Source organism: Orbicella faveolata, unplaced genomic scaffold (assembly GCF_042242905.1).
Source record: "Orbicella faveolata isolate gen_17 unplaced genomic scaffold, um_ofav_v1 contig_2, whole genome shotgun sequence".
Taxonomy (NCBI): Eukaryota; Metazoa; Cnidaria; class Anthozoa; order Scleractinia; family Merulinidae; genus Orbicella; species Orbicella faveolata.
In genome coordinates this window covers 20,331,885-20,345,786 of record NW_028301547.1, presented here as the reverse complement: position 1 = coordinate 20,345,786, position 13,902 = coordinate 20,331,885, and the positions used below count along the sequence as shown (strand labels likewise).

At 39.3% G+C, this 13,902-nt stretch overlaps 1 protein-coding gene across 1 annotated transcript; it reads left to right on the top strand.

Annotated features, from left to right (window-relative positions):
- Positions 1-1,414: 1,414 nt before the first annotated feature.
- On the top strand, positions 1,415-10,690 carry LOC110046083 (uncharacterized). Its single transcript, XM_089290187.1, has 3 exons — positions 1,415-1,807; positions 6,520-7,451; positions 8,514-10,690. The coding sequence occupies exons 1-3, from the start codon at positions 1,657-1,659 to the stop codon at positions 9,735-9,737; spliced, it is 2,307 nt and encodes a 768-aa protein (XP_089146313.1). The 5' UTR covers positions 1,415-1,656; the 3' UTR covers positions 9,738-10,690.
- Positions 10,691-13,902: the final 3,212 nt, after the last annotated feature.

The window sequence follows — 13,902 nt, the reverse complement described above, 5'->3', positions numbered from 1 at the left end:
TATTTAATTCTTAGGATTTTAACTTTTAGCCGGATTTAGGATTTTCGGTTTTTAAAGAATTAGGATTTTAATTTTAAAGTATTGGAAAGCGCCATGGACAATTAGTGGAAAATGGCGCTATATAAATGTATATTTATTTATTTTAATCCTAGGTGTTATTAAACTGTTACACAGTGTTCAAGTTAAGAAAGCCATTTATTTGCGAGTGCAAGTACGAACTGATAAATCAAACTTTTGAAAACATCGTTTGAAGCAGGTTTTCAACGTAAACTTCCTTTCAAAATTGGCACTATAAATGAATTTTCTATGTTCTTTCTAGTCCTGATATCTGTTTTCGAATTGGGTGAATTTTTAAATTGGAGATGTAAACAAATAGAATGACGTCACTATTCCAGCTGCCGCCAAAAATAGTAACCTAAAGTGCAAGACTAGAGAGTTGAAAAAGGTCACGACTCCTTGTTATATTGCAAAGGAGCGACACGCAACACGAGAATAAAGTATTTTTTCTAATGTCCGTCGTAAAACAAGAGTAAGCCTTCAAATCCGACAAATCACAGCCCGGCGGCCAATAGTCATAACTTAAATATACTAATCCTTGCTGGCATCACTCAGCGTAATCTTAAATTAAGAAAATTTACCCGATTTAGCATTCAGAAGTCGTAATGTTTACTTACACATTGCATATAAATTAAATTCTTGGGCTCTTAGCTTTATCAGTAAATAAAACTTGCTTCAGCTGGCAATATATCTCGTGCAATATTTAATGCATTTCTTTTTCATATTTACTTCACTTGATTAGCACAGATTCTATCAATATATCTTATCTACAAGTTTGCCAGACTAATAAATTTAACTTTCGATAAATTTACGCTAATAAAGAGATCAGACAAAACCGATGTAAACAAAGTTCCGTTCGTAGGGTCGACACGTGAAAAGAACTAATTACACGCTCAATAAGTACATTAAAAATCCGCATATAAGAACCTGGTGATTTAAGAACCTACAGGCTGAAATTTGGCATTCAAATACCCAAAAATAGAAGAACCTGTTCAGCCTGGCAAAGAAAAATATGTTCTTATACAAAAAAAATCACTCCAATTTTGATGGTCAAATTCTGGATTTTGATTGTGTGAGAAACTTCTGACAAAAAGTTATTGTTTCTATTATGTTTTCTTTTCTTTTTTTTTTTTATTTTCACCAGTAATATGTTTTTAATAAAGCTACATGCGGTCTGAAAAATAAGAATCTATTAGTATGGATAATTTTTGGTTTTTCTCGTTCAATTTGGAATTAATTTGCACGAGTGAGTTTTCCAAAAGGCTGAAATTGCACGAGCCGCTTCTGCTTGTTATATGCGGGCTTTCACTGTATTCTATCAATTTAAAAATCGCTTTAAATTATAAGATTACTTCAAATTTGAACCAAAATCGCAAACTTAGAAACAGCAGCTCTAACTTGCCGGTGGGGACCTGGAAATGACAAAATCCATAATTTTTTTCGGACCCAACTTTCGCGCGGCTATCACAAGTTACACCATCGACTGCAACTTGTCCATATCAAACTATTAATTTCACGTTCTTTTGATATATATTTACCAAACTGTGATCCCTTTCAGTATTATTCTGGTGGTGTAAGACAACAGTTGCCACTGGAAGCATGGAGTACTCTTCAGAAGAACGAGAAATGGAAGTTGAAGCGCTGCAATCGATCTACGGAGAACAATTTACTGTGATGGTCGATATACCACCTGTGACATACGAAGTGAAACTTCAACAAACTACAACAAAGATAATTTTCACAATACCAGGTAAGATCGTATGCCTTCATATAATGAGAAAAACGTCCCCCGATCTTAGTTATATTACAGCTAAAATTTAACACAAGTGAACACCTCAGCCTATTGACAAAGTTCAGTGCCTGTCTGAAAGGACTTTTCAATCAGTTTCTGAAAGGTTCATACTGTCGAAAACATCTCTCTGCAAAACTCTTTGAAATGAGCTCCTGTTTAAGATTAAAAACTTAGTTCTGTTCAATTGCAAAATAATCAGCAAAGACTAATGATAATTTGTACTTTAGCAACATTACTTCCTTTCAATTCAGGGACTGGAGCAGGTGTCAATTTACCATACTGCTCCATCCAGGTGTTACCAGATTTTTCCCAAACGTTTCTTATTGTACTCATATCACAGGCTTCCCCCCAGAATTATGTCTTAGATCTGTGAGCTGACTTGGAATCCTAGGTCACCTGCTTGAAAAAAATGACCTGAATACCATCCTGTCCCATACTTCTGAAGCTTATCATTTTAACACAGCATCCTCCTTGGATGGGATGCTAGTCCCTCTCAGGGATCAAATTCACCAGTACCCACTTATACACCTGCATAGAGCAAAGCCCACTTCAAAAATTAAGTTTCTTATTCAAGGACACGATGTAATGACCTTGGCTGGGGTCATTTAACCTACACAACTGCACGATCCAGAGTCCAGCATGGTAGTTAAGCCACTCTGCCTCTAACTAAGGTGATGGAGACTAAGAAAAATAGGAAAGATGTCTGCCATACTGCGTGATATTTGATTGATTGTTGATTGATTGTCTGACTGATTGACAGTCTGATTGATTGATTGATTGATTGACTGACTAACTGACTGACTGATTGATTGATTGATTGTTGTCTGATTGACTGATCGTTGATTGGTTGATTGTTGATTGATTGATTGATTGATTGATTGATTGATGGACTGACTGACTGGTTGATTGACTGATTGACTGACTGATTGATTGATTGATTGATTGATTGATTGATTGATTGATTGATTGTTGTCTGATTGATTGATTGTTAATTATGCTCCCTCATCATAGGCCTGCAATGCATGCAGAGAGCTTTATATTATGCTCCCTCATCATAGGCCTGCAATGCGTGCAGAGAGCTTTATTATGCTCCCTCATCATAGGCCTGCAATGCGTGCAGAGAGCTTTATTGAAGGGGTGAGTGCAAAACCATGCTAAGTGACAATTTGGGTGAAAAAAAAAATTTTCGCAAAAGGGCTTGAATTTTTGCATGTGGTCTTCAATGTAATAGAAAAACGCGGTCCTGTATTTTTGTCGCTGGTTTTTGCTTCGTTTTTGAGTTATAACGTATGCAAAAATACTTAGCTTTTCCTAGCCATGTCTTTAGGAGTTTATTTGTTGAACAGCAAACAGGCAGACTGTTTATAGTGTATGAAGTCAAAATCAAATCTCACAGCATATATAGAGCGGAAATCTGGGAACAGATTGTTTACATCGGCTATTGTGACGTGAGCACAACACGTTAATCGATCGAGCGGCAAAGGAAATACCATCGAGCAAAAAAGAGATGTGCCGCATTAGAGCTCTGTCAACTAATATCTTAAGCATTGTGTTAAAGTACCTTGTATGCCTGCCTGGTGGTTGAGAGGCATCATAAAACCTCGATAAACCCGTAAGTCATCAGCACGTTTTAAAGAATCAAAATGTGTTCTGAAACTTCGAAGGTAGCTGATATACCGTAATCGTGTTATCGGCGTTTGAAGTCAGATCGAGCCAGGCGGTAAAGTCCAAGAGCAGTTCTTGCCCAAGAAAAATACCCTCTCGTGAGTTGTGGCCCATTTGCCAAGTGTTGCTAGTGTCAAAGTTTGGAAAGCGAGAACTGGTTTTTGACTTATAAAATTTGTCTTGTATCGACCGCCATGTTTTCCCGTGCACGAGGTGTAAAGACCCTTCCCGGCATGCATTGCAATCATGTTCTGCTCGCGTTTCTCGAACTGGTAACTAGATTGTTTCGGCTTTTTTCATTTAAAGATAATAATGGCCAACAAGTAGCGATCGATTGTAACATAGATCTGTGATCCAGGTTGCATTGATTTTATTTCATATCGGCATGATTTGTAGTGTATTGAACTTCTGGGATCAGCGGACATGCAGATGTATGGAGACCTGTACGTTGCGCAGAAGGGTTAATTTGTTAATCTGTTAGGCGGTGCGTGACATAAAGCTACGATCGCGTTTGTCGAAAAATATCTATTTATCTCGTGATTTTTAGCCATTTAAGGCGTTGCTGTATTTGGAAAAGTGCTTATTTGATGTTTATTTGTTCAGTGCAGATAGTCATTGTCCCAGATAACCAAAGTAAGTTCCAGATGTTAACACTATTTTCCAGCCACCATATTTTACCTATTTAAACCTGAAATCAACATTTTCGAGCTTATACGTTGCGTGAAATTAACATTTTGCTGTTTACTAAGTGAAATCAACATCCTTGCCGTCACGCGTTATGTGAAATCAACATTTTTACCTATTTAGACCTGAAATCAACATTTTTGAGCTTATACGCTGCGTGAAATTAACATTTTGCTGTTTTCTAAGTCAAATCAACATCCTTGCCGTCACGCGTTAACGTGAAATCAGCATTTTTACCTATTTGGACCTGAAATCAACATTTTTGAGCTTATACGCTGCGTGAAATTAACATTTTGCTGTTTTCTAAGTGAAATCAACATCCTTGCCGTCACGCGTTAATGTGAAATCAGCATTTTTACCTATTTGGACCTGAAATTAACAATTTTTAGCTTATACGTTGTGTGAAATTAACATTGTGCTGTTTTCTAAGAGAAATCAACATCCTTGCCTTCACACGTTAACGTGAAATCAGTATTTTTACCTATTTAGACCTGAAATCAACATTTTTGAGCTTATACGTTGCGTGAAATCAACATTTTGCTGTTTTCTAAGTGAAATCAACATCCTTGCCGTCACGCGTTACGTGAAATCAACATTTTTACCTATTTAGACCTGAAATCAACATTTTTGAGCTTATACGCTGCGTTAAATCAACTTTTTGCTGTTTTCTAAGTGAAATCAACATCCTTGCCGTCACGCGTTCACGTGAAATCAGCATTTTTACCTATTTGGACCTGAAATCAACATTTTTGAGCTTATACGCTGCGTGAAATTAACATTTTGCTGTTTTCTAAGTCAAATCAACATCCTTGCCGTCACGTGTTAACGTGAAATCAGCATTTTTACCTATTTGGACCTGAAATCAACATTTTTGAGCTTATACGCTGCGTGAAATTAACATTTTGCTGTTTTCTAAGTCAAATCAACATCCTTGCTGTCACGCGTTAACGTGAAATCAGCATTTTTACCTATTTAGACCTGAAATTAACAATTTTTAGCTTATACGTTGTGTGAAATTAACATTGTGCTGTTTTCTAAGAGAAATCAACATCCTTGCCTTCACGCGTTAACGTGAAATCAGTATTTTTACCTATTTAGACCTGAAAACATTTTTGAGCTTATACGTTGCGTGAAATCAACATTTTGCTGTTTTCTAACTGAAATCAACAGCCTTCCCGTCACGGGTTAACATGAAATCAACATTTAACCTTTTTTTGACCTGAAATCGACATTTTTGAGCTTTTACGTTGCGTGAAATTGACATTTTGCTGCTTTCTAAGTGAAATCAACATCCTTGCCATCGCACGTTAACATGAGTCAACGTTTTAACCACTTTTGACCTGAAATCAACAAATTTGAGCTTATATAAGTTGCGTGAAATTGACATTTTGCTGGTTTCTAAGTAAAATCAAAGTCCTTGCGGTCGCAGCGGGCTGATCCTTTGTTATAATAAACCGAGGCGAGACTTCGACTTATAACAAAGGGTCGGCTCTGTTTATCATAACAAAGGCCCGGCTTCATTTATTTGAAGACCTCGGCAGGAAAAGGGCGCAAGGTATTTTAATCAAAAGTGAACTTTGTCGAAAACACTCCAAATTTCGCATGCAGTTTTGTTTAGGTATGTTTAACAATGTCCCGTAGTTTTTCCGCTAAGCTTTGCTTCGTTTTCGAGATATCGCGTATGCAGAAAAACCACTCGGTTTTCCTAGCGGCATCTTTATAAATGAAGCAAAAACCAGCGACAAAAATACAGGACCACGTTTTTCTATTACATTGAAGACCACATGCAAAAATTCAAGCCCTTTCGCGAAAATTTTTTTTTTCACCCAAATCGTCACTTAGCATGGTTTTGCACTCACCCCTTCAATTGATTGTTGATTGATTGATTGACTGACCGACCGACTGACCAACCAACCGACTGACCGACCGACCGACCGACCGACCGACCGACTGATTGCTTGATTGATTGTCTGATTTATTAATGATGGATTGTTGATTGATCGGATGTGGCAAGTTTAAACCCCTCTCTCTTCCTGTATTCCCCTCCCCTGTTCCACCTTCTGGTTCAGAGATAAACAAAAATTATTCTTGACTAGTTTCTCAGTGATTGTGATAAATTTCACCAATCTTGTGACTTACCTTTAAGTTCTAAGACTTTCATTTGGTGGTGAGACTGTTAAGGCATACATGTGTCTCCCTATTTGATGAAGTTCTTAATTCTCATCACCTGTTTGCTTGATAATGTATCTGTATTATTGGCAATTAAGGAGAAATCAGGTATTGGTCATGAATAACCTGGAGGCTCAATTTTTTTCCTTTAGAAAAATATCCAGGTGACCCTCCTTCCATCAGTTGTGTTACGGAAGACAATCAACCTGTTCATACAGAACTGGAATCACTGCTGTACAACAGTGCACAACAAAGCTGTGGGGAAGTCATGATTTACAATCTTGTAGAAGAAGCTAATGACTGGATAAAGAAACATGAATTTGCTGAGCAAACGACATCTCAAGGAGAGGAGAAGTCATGTGAAGATGTTGCCACCATATGTAAATTCTTCTTGGAAGGGAAATGTAGATTTGGAAACAAGTGCTTTAATAAGCATGAAGAACCAACAAGTGTTAACAGTGACACAAGAGATGGCTCATTGCACTCACAAATATCTGGTGAAGAGACTGAAAAATTGTCAACTCAAGCTAATGAAAAGCCAAACGGAGCTTCAAATGCTGCTAAGAGCTTGGGAAACAGAAATGCTGAAACAAAGGGGGCTGAAGGCTCTAAAAAGAAACCTCCAATGAAAACGGCAAGCGACGTCATATCCAGAATTCAATGGGATGAAGAGCTGTCACCAAAGGACTTTGTTGTTGGTTATTTGGATCGCTTTATTGGAATCATGGAAAAATCTTTCACAGACTTTTCATGGGAGGACCTTGCTTCTGTCGACCATTTTGTGGACCTTGCAATCCCCAGACACAGAATTCAGTACTTCAAGTATCGAGGTGAAATAGTGTGGGACAAAAGGGAACGCATCGATAGAGTCTTTGGTTCTACAGGTAGCAAGGAGACCATTTTAGATGTGAAAAAGAGAACTGGTAACAAACAGGACTCTGACGAAGGGCAGTCTACAACTGAGACTGATGGTGCAAGTTGTGTTGCTTCTGAACTTCCCAAGCCTGTGAAGGAAAAGAATGGCCCAAACTATTTTATTGCTGTGCAGATTTCAGATGAAGGCATAATTGACAGCATCATTAAGGTAGGTGCATTTGTAGCATAAATTGAAAAAATTGGATTGTTACAGCTGTAAGAACTTTCATTTTGTATTGAACTTACATGTTTCAGATAAAGCTAACATTAATTCGTGTTTGAAAATCATGTTACCCATTAATGAACCTACAGTCCTGGACATAAGTACTTGACACAAACAAACAAATAAACAAAAAACACTGAACAATTAAGAACATGTATGCAGCGCTTCACCAAAGATTGACAGTAACTATACCACAGAGTTCTGAACTCTTCCTATTGATTTTTTTGAAACTTTACAAGACACTGTACATGTACATGTACATAGTGTTGAACTCATCAGAGAGATCTCAAATTGTACATTGGCAAAACCTATCCAATAATAGTCTAACTTGTCCCCAGTCTTTCCCATCTTGCCATGCGTCTCCAATCTTAAGAGATGACTGGGGTTGAGTGAGGTTAAGTTATTTGTTAACATAATTATTAGCCTTACCTTAATTGTCTTTGTCTCCTGTGGGACATAAGGCAACAACAATCTCTGCCCATCTAGTCCATGTGAGTTTGCCTCACTAAGCTCAGCCATGACATTTCAGTGCCAAGCAATTTTTGGCCAACCAGGGTTTCTTTTGCCAGGCGATGTTCAATGCAAGGCAACCTTAGTTTACAAGCCTGAGTCATTTTCAGTACATGGTTCAGTGATGGGATTCATGAACATTCTTAGGGTTGTTGTAAATTATAGAAAGCTGAGGATGACAAGGGCTGAATATTACCGAACAATGATAAACTAATACCATAGGAAATGCAATACATTCAGCACTCAAAACAAGTGCCATCCAGTTGTCCAGGACAAACAGGTTTTCGCACCGGGCAAGTAACTTTTCATTCTCACTTGCCAAATGGGCAAGGGATTACGCAAGTCATCTGCCAACTAAATAAGAGAAAGGTAAACTACGAACTGCTGAGGGCAAGCTAGATTTGAGAGCTACTTGTCCGGAAGGTGAGCTGTAATTAAAGTCTGATACATGACTGCTGTGATAGCCACGCCCTAATGTTCATGACTTTGTCTTGGCAGATTCAAAATACCATCCAAGTTGAGCTTGGTCAAGAAGCAAAGTATGAGCTGATTCCAAAAGAACGTCTACACATAACCCTGCTGATGTTAACTTTACACACTGAAGATCATGTAGCCACTGCCAAGAGTATTCTCAAGTCAGTCCAACCCTTGTTGGTGTCCATTCTTCCACCCAGCCACAAACTGCATTTTAATGGCCTTGGGCAGTTCTACAACAGAATCTTGTATGCCAAAGTTGAAACTGATGCAGCTCTGTCAAAACTTGTCCAGGCTCTAAAATATAAGTTCAACAAAGCTGGGATAAGTTTAGAAGGAAACAGAGATGTGTTTGTGCCTCACCTGACCATCATGAGATGTGCGTCGAGGGATTTGTTAAGTATTGGACACGTGCAAGAAAGGTTGTCTGATTTGATGAAAGCTAACCATGACGTTGGAGAAGAATGTGTAGAATCCCTAATTCTGGTCTCTAGGTTTCTCCCAAAAGACATTGATGGAACTCACCACAAGGTGTCGACAGTGGAAAACTCCTTGAAAGCGCTGTCTTCTACCCTGCCAAGAAAACTGTGCCAATATGTAGATCATTTGTTTGAAAGTGAGAAACTTTGCGAACAAGAAAGGAACGACATTCAAGCACTGTTTCAGTCTGGAGATGCTGCTGAGCTGGACAAAGGGCTATCAAGATTGGTGCAACTAAACAATCCATCTCAAGATAGAACGGTTCTGATAATGAGAGGCATTCCAGGAAGTGGAAAAACACATCTTGTCGAGAACTCAGTGGAAGCCACAGGCCGGAGTGGATACACATACTGCAGTGCCAGGCAGCTGTTTCACAAGACGGGTAATTTAGCCCCAGATCCCTCTGAACTGAATATTGCCGAGGCATACTGCCGCTCGTGTTTCCTGGACGCCATGACAAACTTATGCCCCTTTGTTGTTGTCGATGGCATTCACTCCAAGTGTTGGGAGTACGCTATCTACAAGTTTCTCGCTCGAGCATTTGGTTATGCCTGCCACGTGCTAGAGATTCGAGTGACACAGCCAGAAGACATCAAGTTATGTCAACAAAACGGCAGCTCTGGAACACAGCTGGAGCAGCTGCTTGAAGATGTTCAGGATTGGGAGGAAGATCCTGAAGCCACTGTGATAGAGCCCTGGTTCAGGAAACCAGACACATTGAAATACACTGAGTCAGTGTCCCTTGAACTACTTTTGGACGCTTCATGAATAGTTTCGAATTGGAAACTTTATATCTCATACGTGTTTTAAAATTCGTTGTGCATCACTCACACGTTTGACAATTTACAAATACGGCCACTTACACTCTTACAGTACAATAGAGCTACTTACACTACTTACAATGCTAGTACAGCTACTTACACCACTTACAATGCTCGTACAGCTACTTACACCACTAACAATGCTAGTACAGCTACTTACACCACTTACAACGCTAGTACAGCTACTTACACCACTTGAAAAATAGTACAGTAACCTGCTTAAATAAACTATGTATGCATGTATGTGTATGTACACTACTTCCTATTTTAAAACAGTTACCACTCCATTTACAATTCACAATACCACTACTTACAATACTGATACATTTACTTACACATTTATATCCCACACTTGATGTAAGAAAAACGAGTACAGTCGAACCTCTTCATACAGACACCTCTCTAATACAGACACCTCTCTAATACGGACACCTCTCTAATACGGACACCTCTCTAATACGGACACCTCTCTAATACGGACACCTCTCTAATACGGACACCTCTCTAATACGGACACCTCTCTAATACGGACACCTCTCTAATACGGACACCTCTCTAATACGGACTCCTCTCTAATACGGACTCCTCTCTAATACGGACACCTCTCTAATACGGACACCTCTCTAATACGGACAGTTTCCTATGTACCGAAAAAGTCTGATACATTTCTTCTACAAAAAACCTCTATAATACGGACCCTCTCTAAAATGGACAACGAACACTAAATCTCGGCCCTAGGGAGCAAATTCATACAAATGTAACCTCGTTATTACGGACACTCCGTGACCCAGGTGTCGATAATTTGCGGTATGTACCATTTCCTGTCCAAAATTCGTAAGTACAGCATGTAACTGAGAAGAACAATAAAGTTAATCAATTTTGATTCAGTCATTCACAAGACACCCACTTTTAGGCCTGATTGTGGTCACTAAACACTCCAAACCATCATAGTGACCTCTCGATACAGACACCGCTCTAATACGGACAGTTCACTCTGTCCCTTCCGTGTCCGTATTAGAGAGGTTCGACTGTATCCTAAAGCCACGATTAGACAGAAGCAGAAGTAAATCACCTCTTCGAGGTGATATGCTTCTGACAGAAGGCAACAATATCCATATGAAAATTCTATCCACCCTACAGCCCCACAACTTTTTCAAACATATCAAACATAAACATGTGAATGTCATCTGAGCTACACCTTCCTTGTTTCCTTGGAAGAAACTCGCCCAAATGCGACCTGTAAAAAGTTATTTATCTGAAACAGTTACAAAACGACCAATGTCATACCGTGACATCCCAAAGAATTACCTCTTATCCTTCAGTGAACTCCCCCCGCCCCCCTCCCCCACTCCTGCCTAGATGTAAGTCATCTTAGCCCCAGTACGTTTTGTTCACGTTGTAATTACAAGGACGCCTTTCTGTTAAGGCATCAAGAAAGAAAGAAAAGTAAATAAAAGAAAAGAAAGAAAAGAAAAGAATAAAATGTTCATTGAATAATGTGGTCATTGTATTTTTAAACATCGAAAGTCTTATCTTAAATAATTTTGAGACGAGTGCACATCTTCAATTACTGCCTTGATGACAGAAATCTTTTTCCCAGGGATATCCGCCGATTGAGATCAAGAATTATTTGACAAAAGTTTTCCTCACGGAAAAGGAAAACTTAAACATTTTCCTTGACAATTGTTTTGGCAGCTCAAGGATAGAAAACAAATTTGAGATGTAGTGGCCATGCTGTACATTGAGCAAACAAAACGCCATCACTATGGCAGGAAATGTCCTTAATTAGCCTCTAACAGGCGTTAAGTTAGTTGGGACGCAGCACAATAAACGGCGAGCGAAAAGAGGAGAGAGAGACTTGGTGCGCATGCGAGAATCGAAGTCCCAAGTAACTGAACGCCTGGAAGAGACCAGTTCTAAATCACAAACACAACCTGTTTACATCTTCGCATGCAGAATACTACTGTAGTGTTCTCGTCCCGAGAACCATTCGTTTTAAAAGAACCGAGCTCTGGAAGAAGAATGGCTCATTTGCAATGCCATACACTTCTTGCAGGGGTACGCTAAGAACGTGTTCCTTCTGCGTTTTCATCACCTGCATATCGAAAATATGCATTTGATGTAAAACAAGGAGCTTGGTTTCAAGCGCATGCGCTGATTATCTATAGCACAACTTTTAGCACAACATCAAGTCTCTTACCCAGAGCCCGCGTCCTCTTTGACCAGCGGTCGGGAAATTATCGATGGTCTGCGGGGACGCGGGCTTAGGGTAAAAGAGTTGTTTTGCACTCAATATATGCAGCTTTCCTCCCCAAAAATATGAAGTATGAGTTACATTATCTGATAACATAGAACCGATTTGGATCGTGATTGATTTCAGGAAAGATCATATTGATCCCCAAAGTATGGATAACCATATGCGTGGGGAAAAGTCACCTTTTTCCGTTCCATTAGTTACAAATTTTAAAAGGATTTTGCGGGATAATTCCAACGTTTTCCGTCTGGTGAAGTTTTGAGAGAATTATTGATAATCATAAATAATGAATGACATCCCTTCCTTAAAGTGCACCTAACCCCAAAATTTTTTTTTCGCTAAAACAAATCTAGACTTTATTTGAAGCATTTGGGCGAAGAAATTTTTGAATTTGGTTGAATCCTCGATTTTCTATGCCCTTTCAAAGTCGCGATTAAGTGTTTCACGACCGCGTTTTAGGGAGTCTGGGGCGGCGGTACCTGATGACGTCTACCCAGGAACCAAACACAATAGCGCCTCAGTCAACTCACTGTATTTGCTCGAGAAAATAGAATGCAAAACTAATCGTTCCGATGTATTTTGGGACTAAAACGTCCAAGTTTTGTCTCAGAATCATTTCTTTTTCGTCACTGGAGTCAGAGTTAAGTTTCGATTCGGAAGGCTCCGAAATAAACTTCGATCGAGCACGTTCGACAACTGTGAACTCACTGCTTAGAGCTTTGAGAACAATTTGCAATATTTCAAGCGACGACGGGGAAGACGTCTTTGCGGACGAGCTGCTTGTATATTAGGAATGGAAAGCTAGATACGAAGTGGAGGAGCAGGCAAACGAACAGCAGGAAAGAAAACTCAAGGACTGCTTTGGATGGTAATTTCGTCAACTAAATATAAGATTCCCACGCGTGTTTATAGCCCGTTTACATTTGTCCTTACCGAGAATGTATTTTGTCAAGGTTCTGTTAAATCCAGTTTGTGTTTTACTTTCAGTTGAATGCTTCATGTTTATAAGAGCGACGTACGTGTTGCAGTTTTCGAGACTTGATGACCTCCAAAACATTGGCTTCGATCGATTGAAAATCGTATTGTTTGGACCTGTATTTTTGAAGCTGCGGGAAGCAAGGCGGAAGGAAACATTTCATACAATTACCGATTTCACATTGTCACGCGTTTTAAGTCGTAACTCCAAATAACCAATGTAAATTGTTCTCAAAGTTTGCAGTGAAATTCGTCGGATAAGCGAAAAGGATGTCTTCCCTAAGCGGTCCGCAGATAATGTTACGCGGTCATATTTTCGACGCTATTGCACAGAATCTTTGTCACACTGCTGATTTCCAAACCTTCGAAAAACTCTGTGAGTCTAACAATTTTGTTACCATGTAATTCTAGAGGATTAATCTTCGACTTTCATCTAAATCGAAAGAGAAATAAGTGTTGGTTGGCGGCGTACAGTTGCGATCTATTTACGTATCAGTATAACGCTTCTTGATCATGACCGGATCACACAACTTTGCCGGTTATGTTGTAAATACTGCGGGATTGGAAGATATAGGTTGTCGGTGGTATTTCTACAAATTGCTGGTTAGCTTTAAGCAGAAAATTTATGAAAACAGCGTTCGAAAGTCTGCGGAACAAATTCCAGTGAGAGTTCTTCAATGGTTCTCACAGATTCAGTTCGCTTGTTTCGGTTCGACAAAATCAACCATCGTTTACGTCTTTATTGCACCATTAGCCGATCATCGCCAGTAAATTGTACAGTATACCTTTCTTTAAATCTGGAATATTGCTGCAACAGCCGATAGCACCTCTGGAAGGCGTTTCTGCGCACTTTTCGAATGTGTATTGCACCATCCTGGAGGAG

Excerpts from the sequence above, each read along its gene's own strand:
- LOC110046083 (XM_089290187.1), top strand. The coding sequence starts at position 1,657 with ATGGAGTACTCTTCAGAAGAACGAGAAATGGAAGTTGAAGCGCTGCAA. Across the intron at positions 1,808-6,519 it reads GATAATTTTCACAATACCAG|AAAAATATCCAGGTGACCCT; the intron begins GTAAGATCGTAT and ends TTTTTCCTTTAG. Across the intron at positions 7,452-8,513 it reads TAATTGACAGCATCATTAAG|ATTCAAAATACCATCCAAGT; the intron begins GTAGGTGCATTT and ends TTGTCTTGGCAG.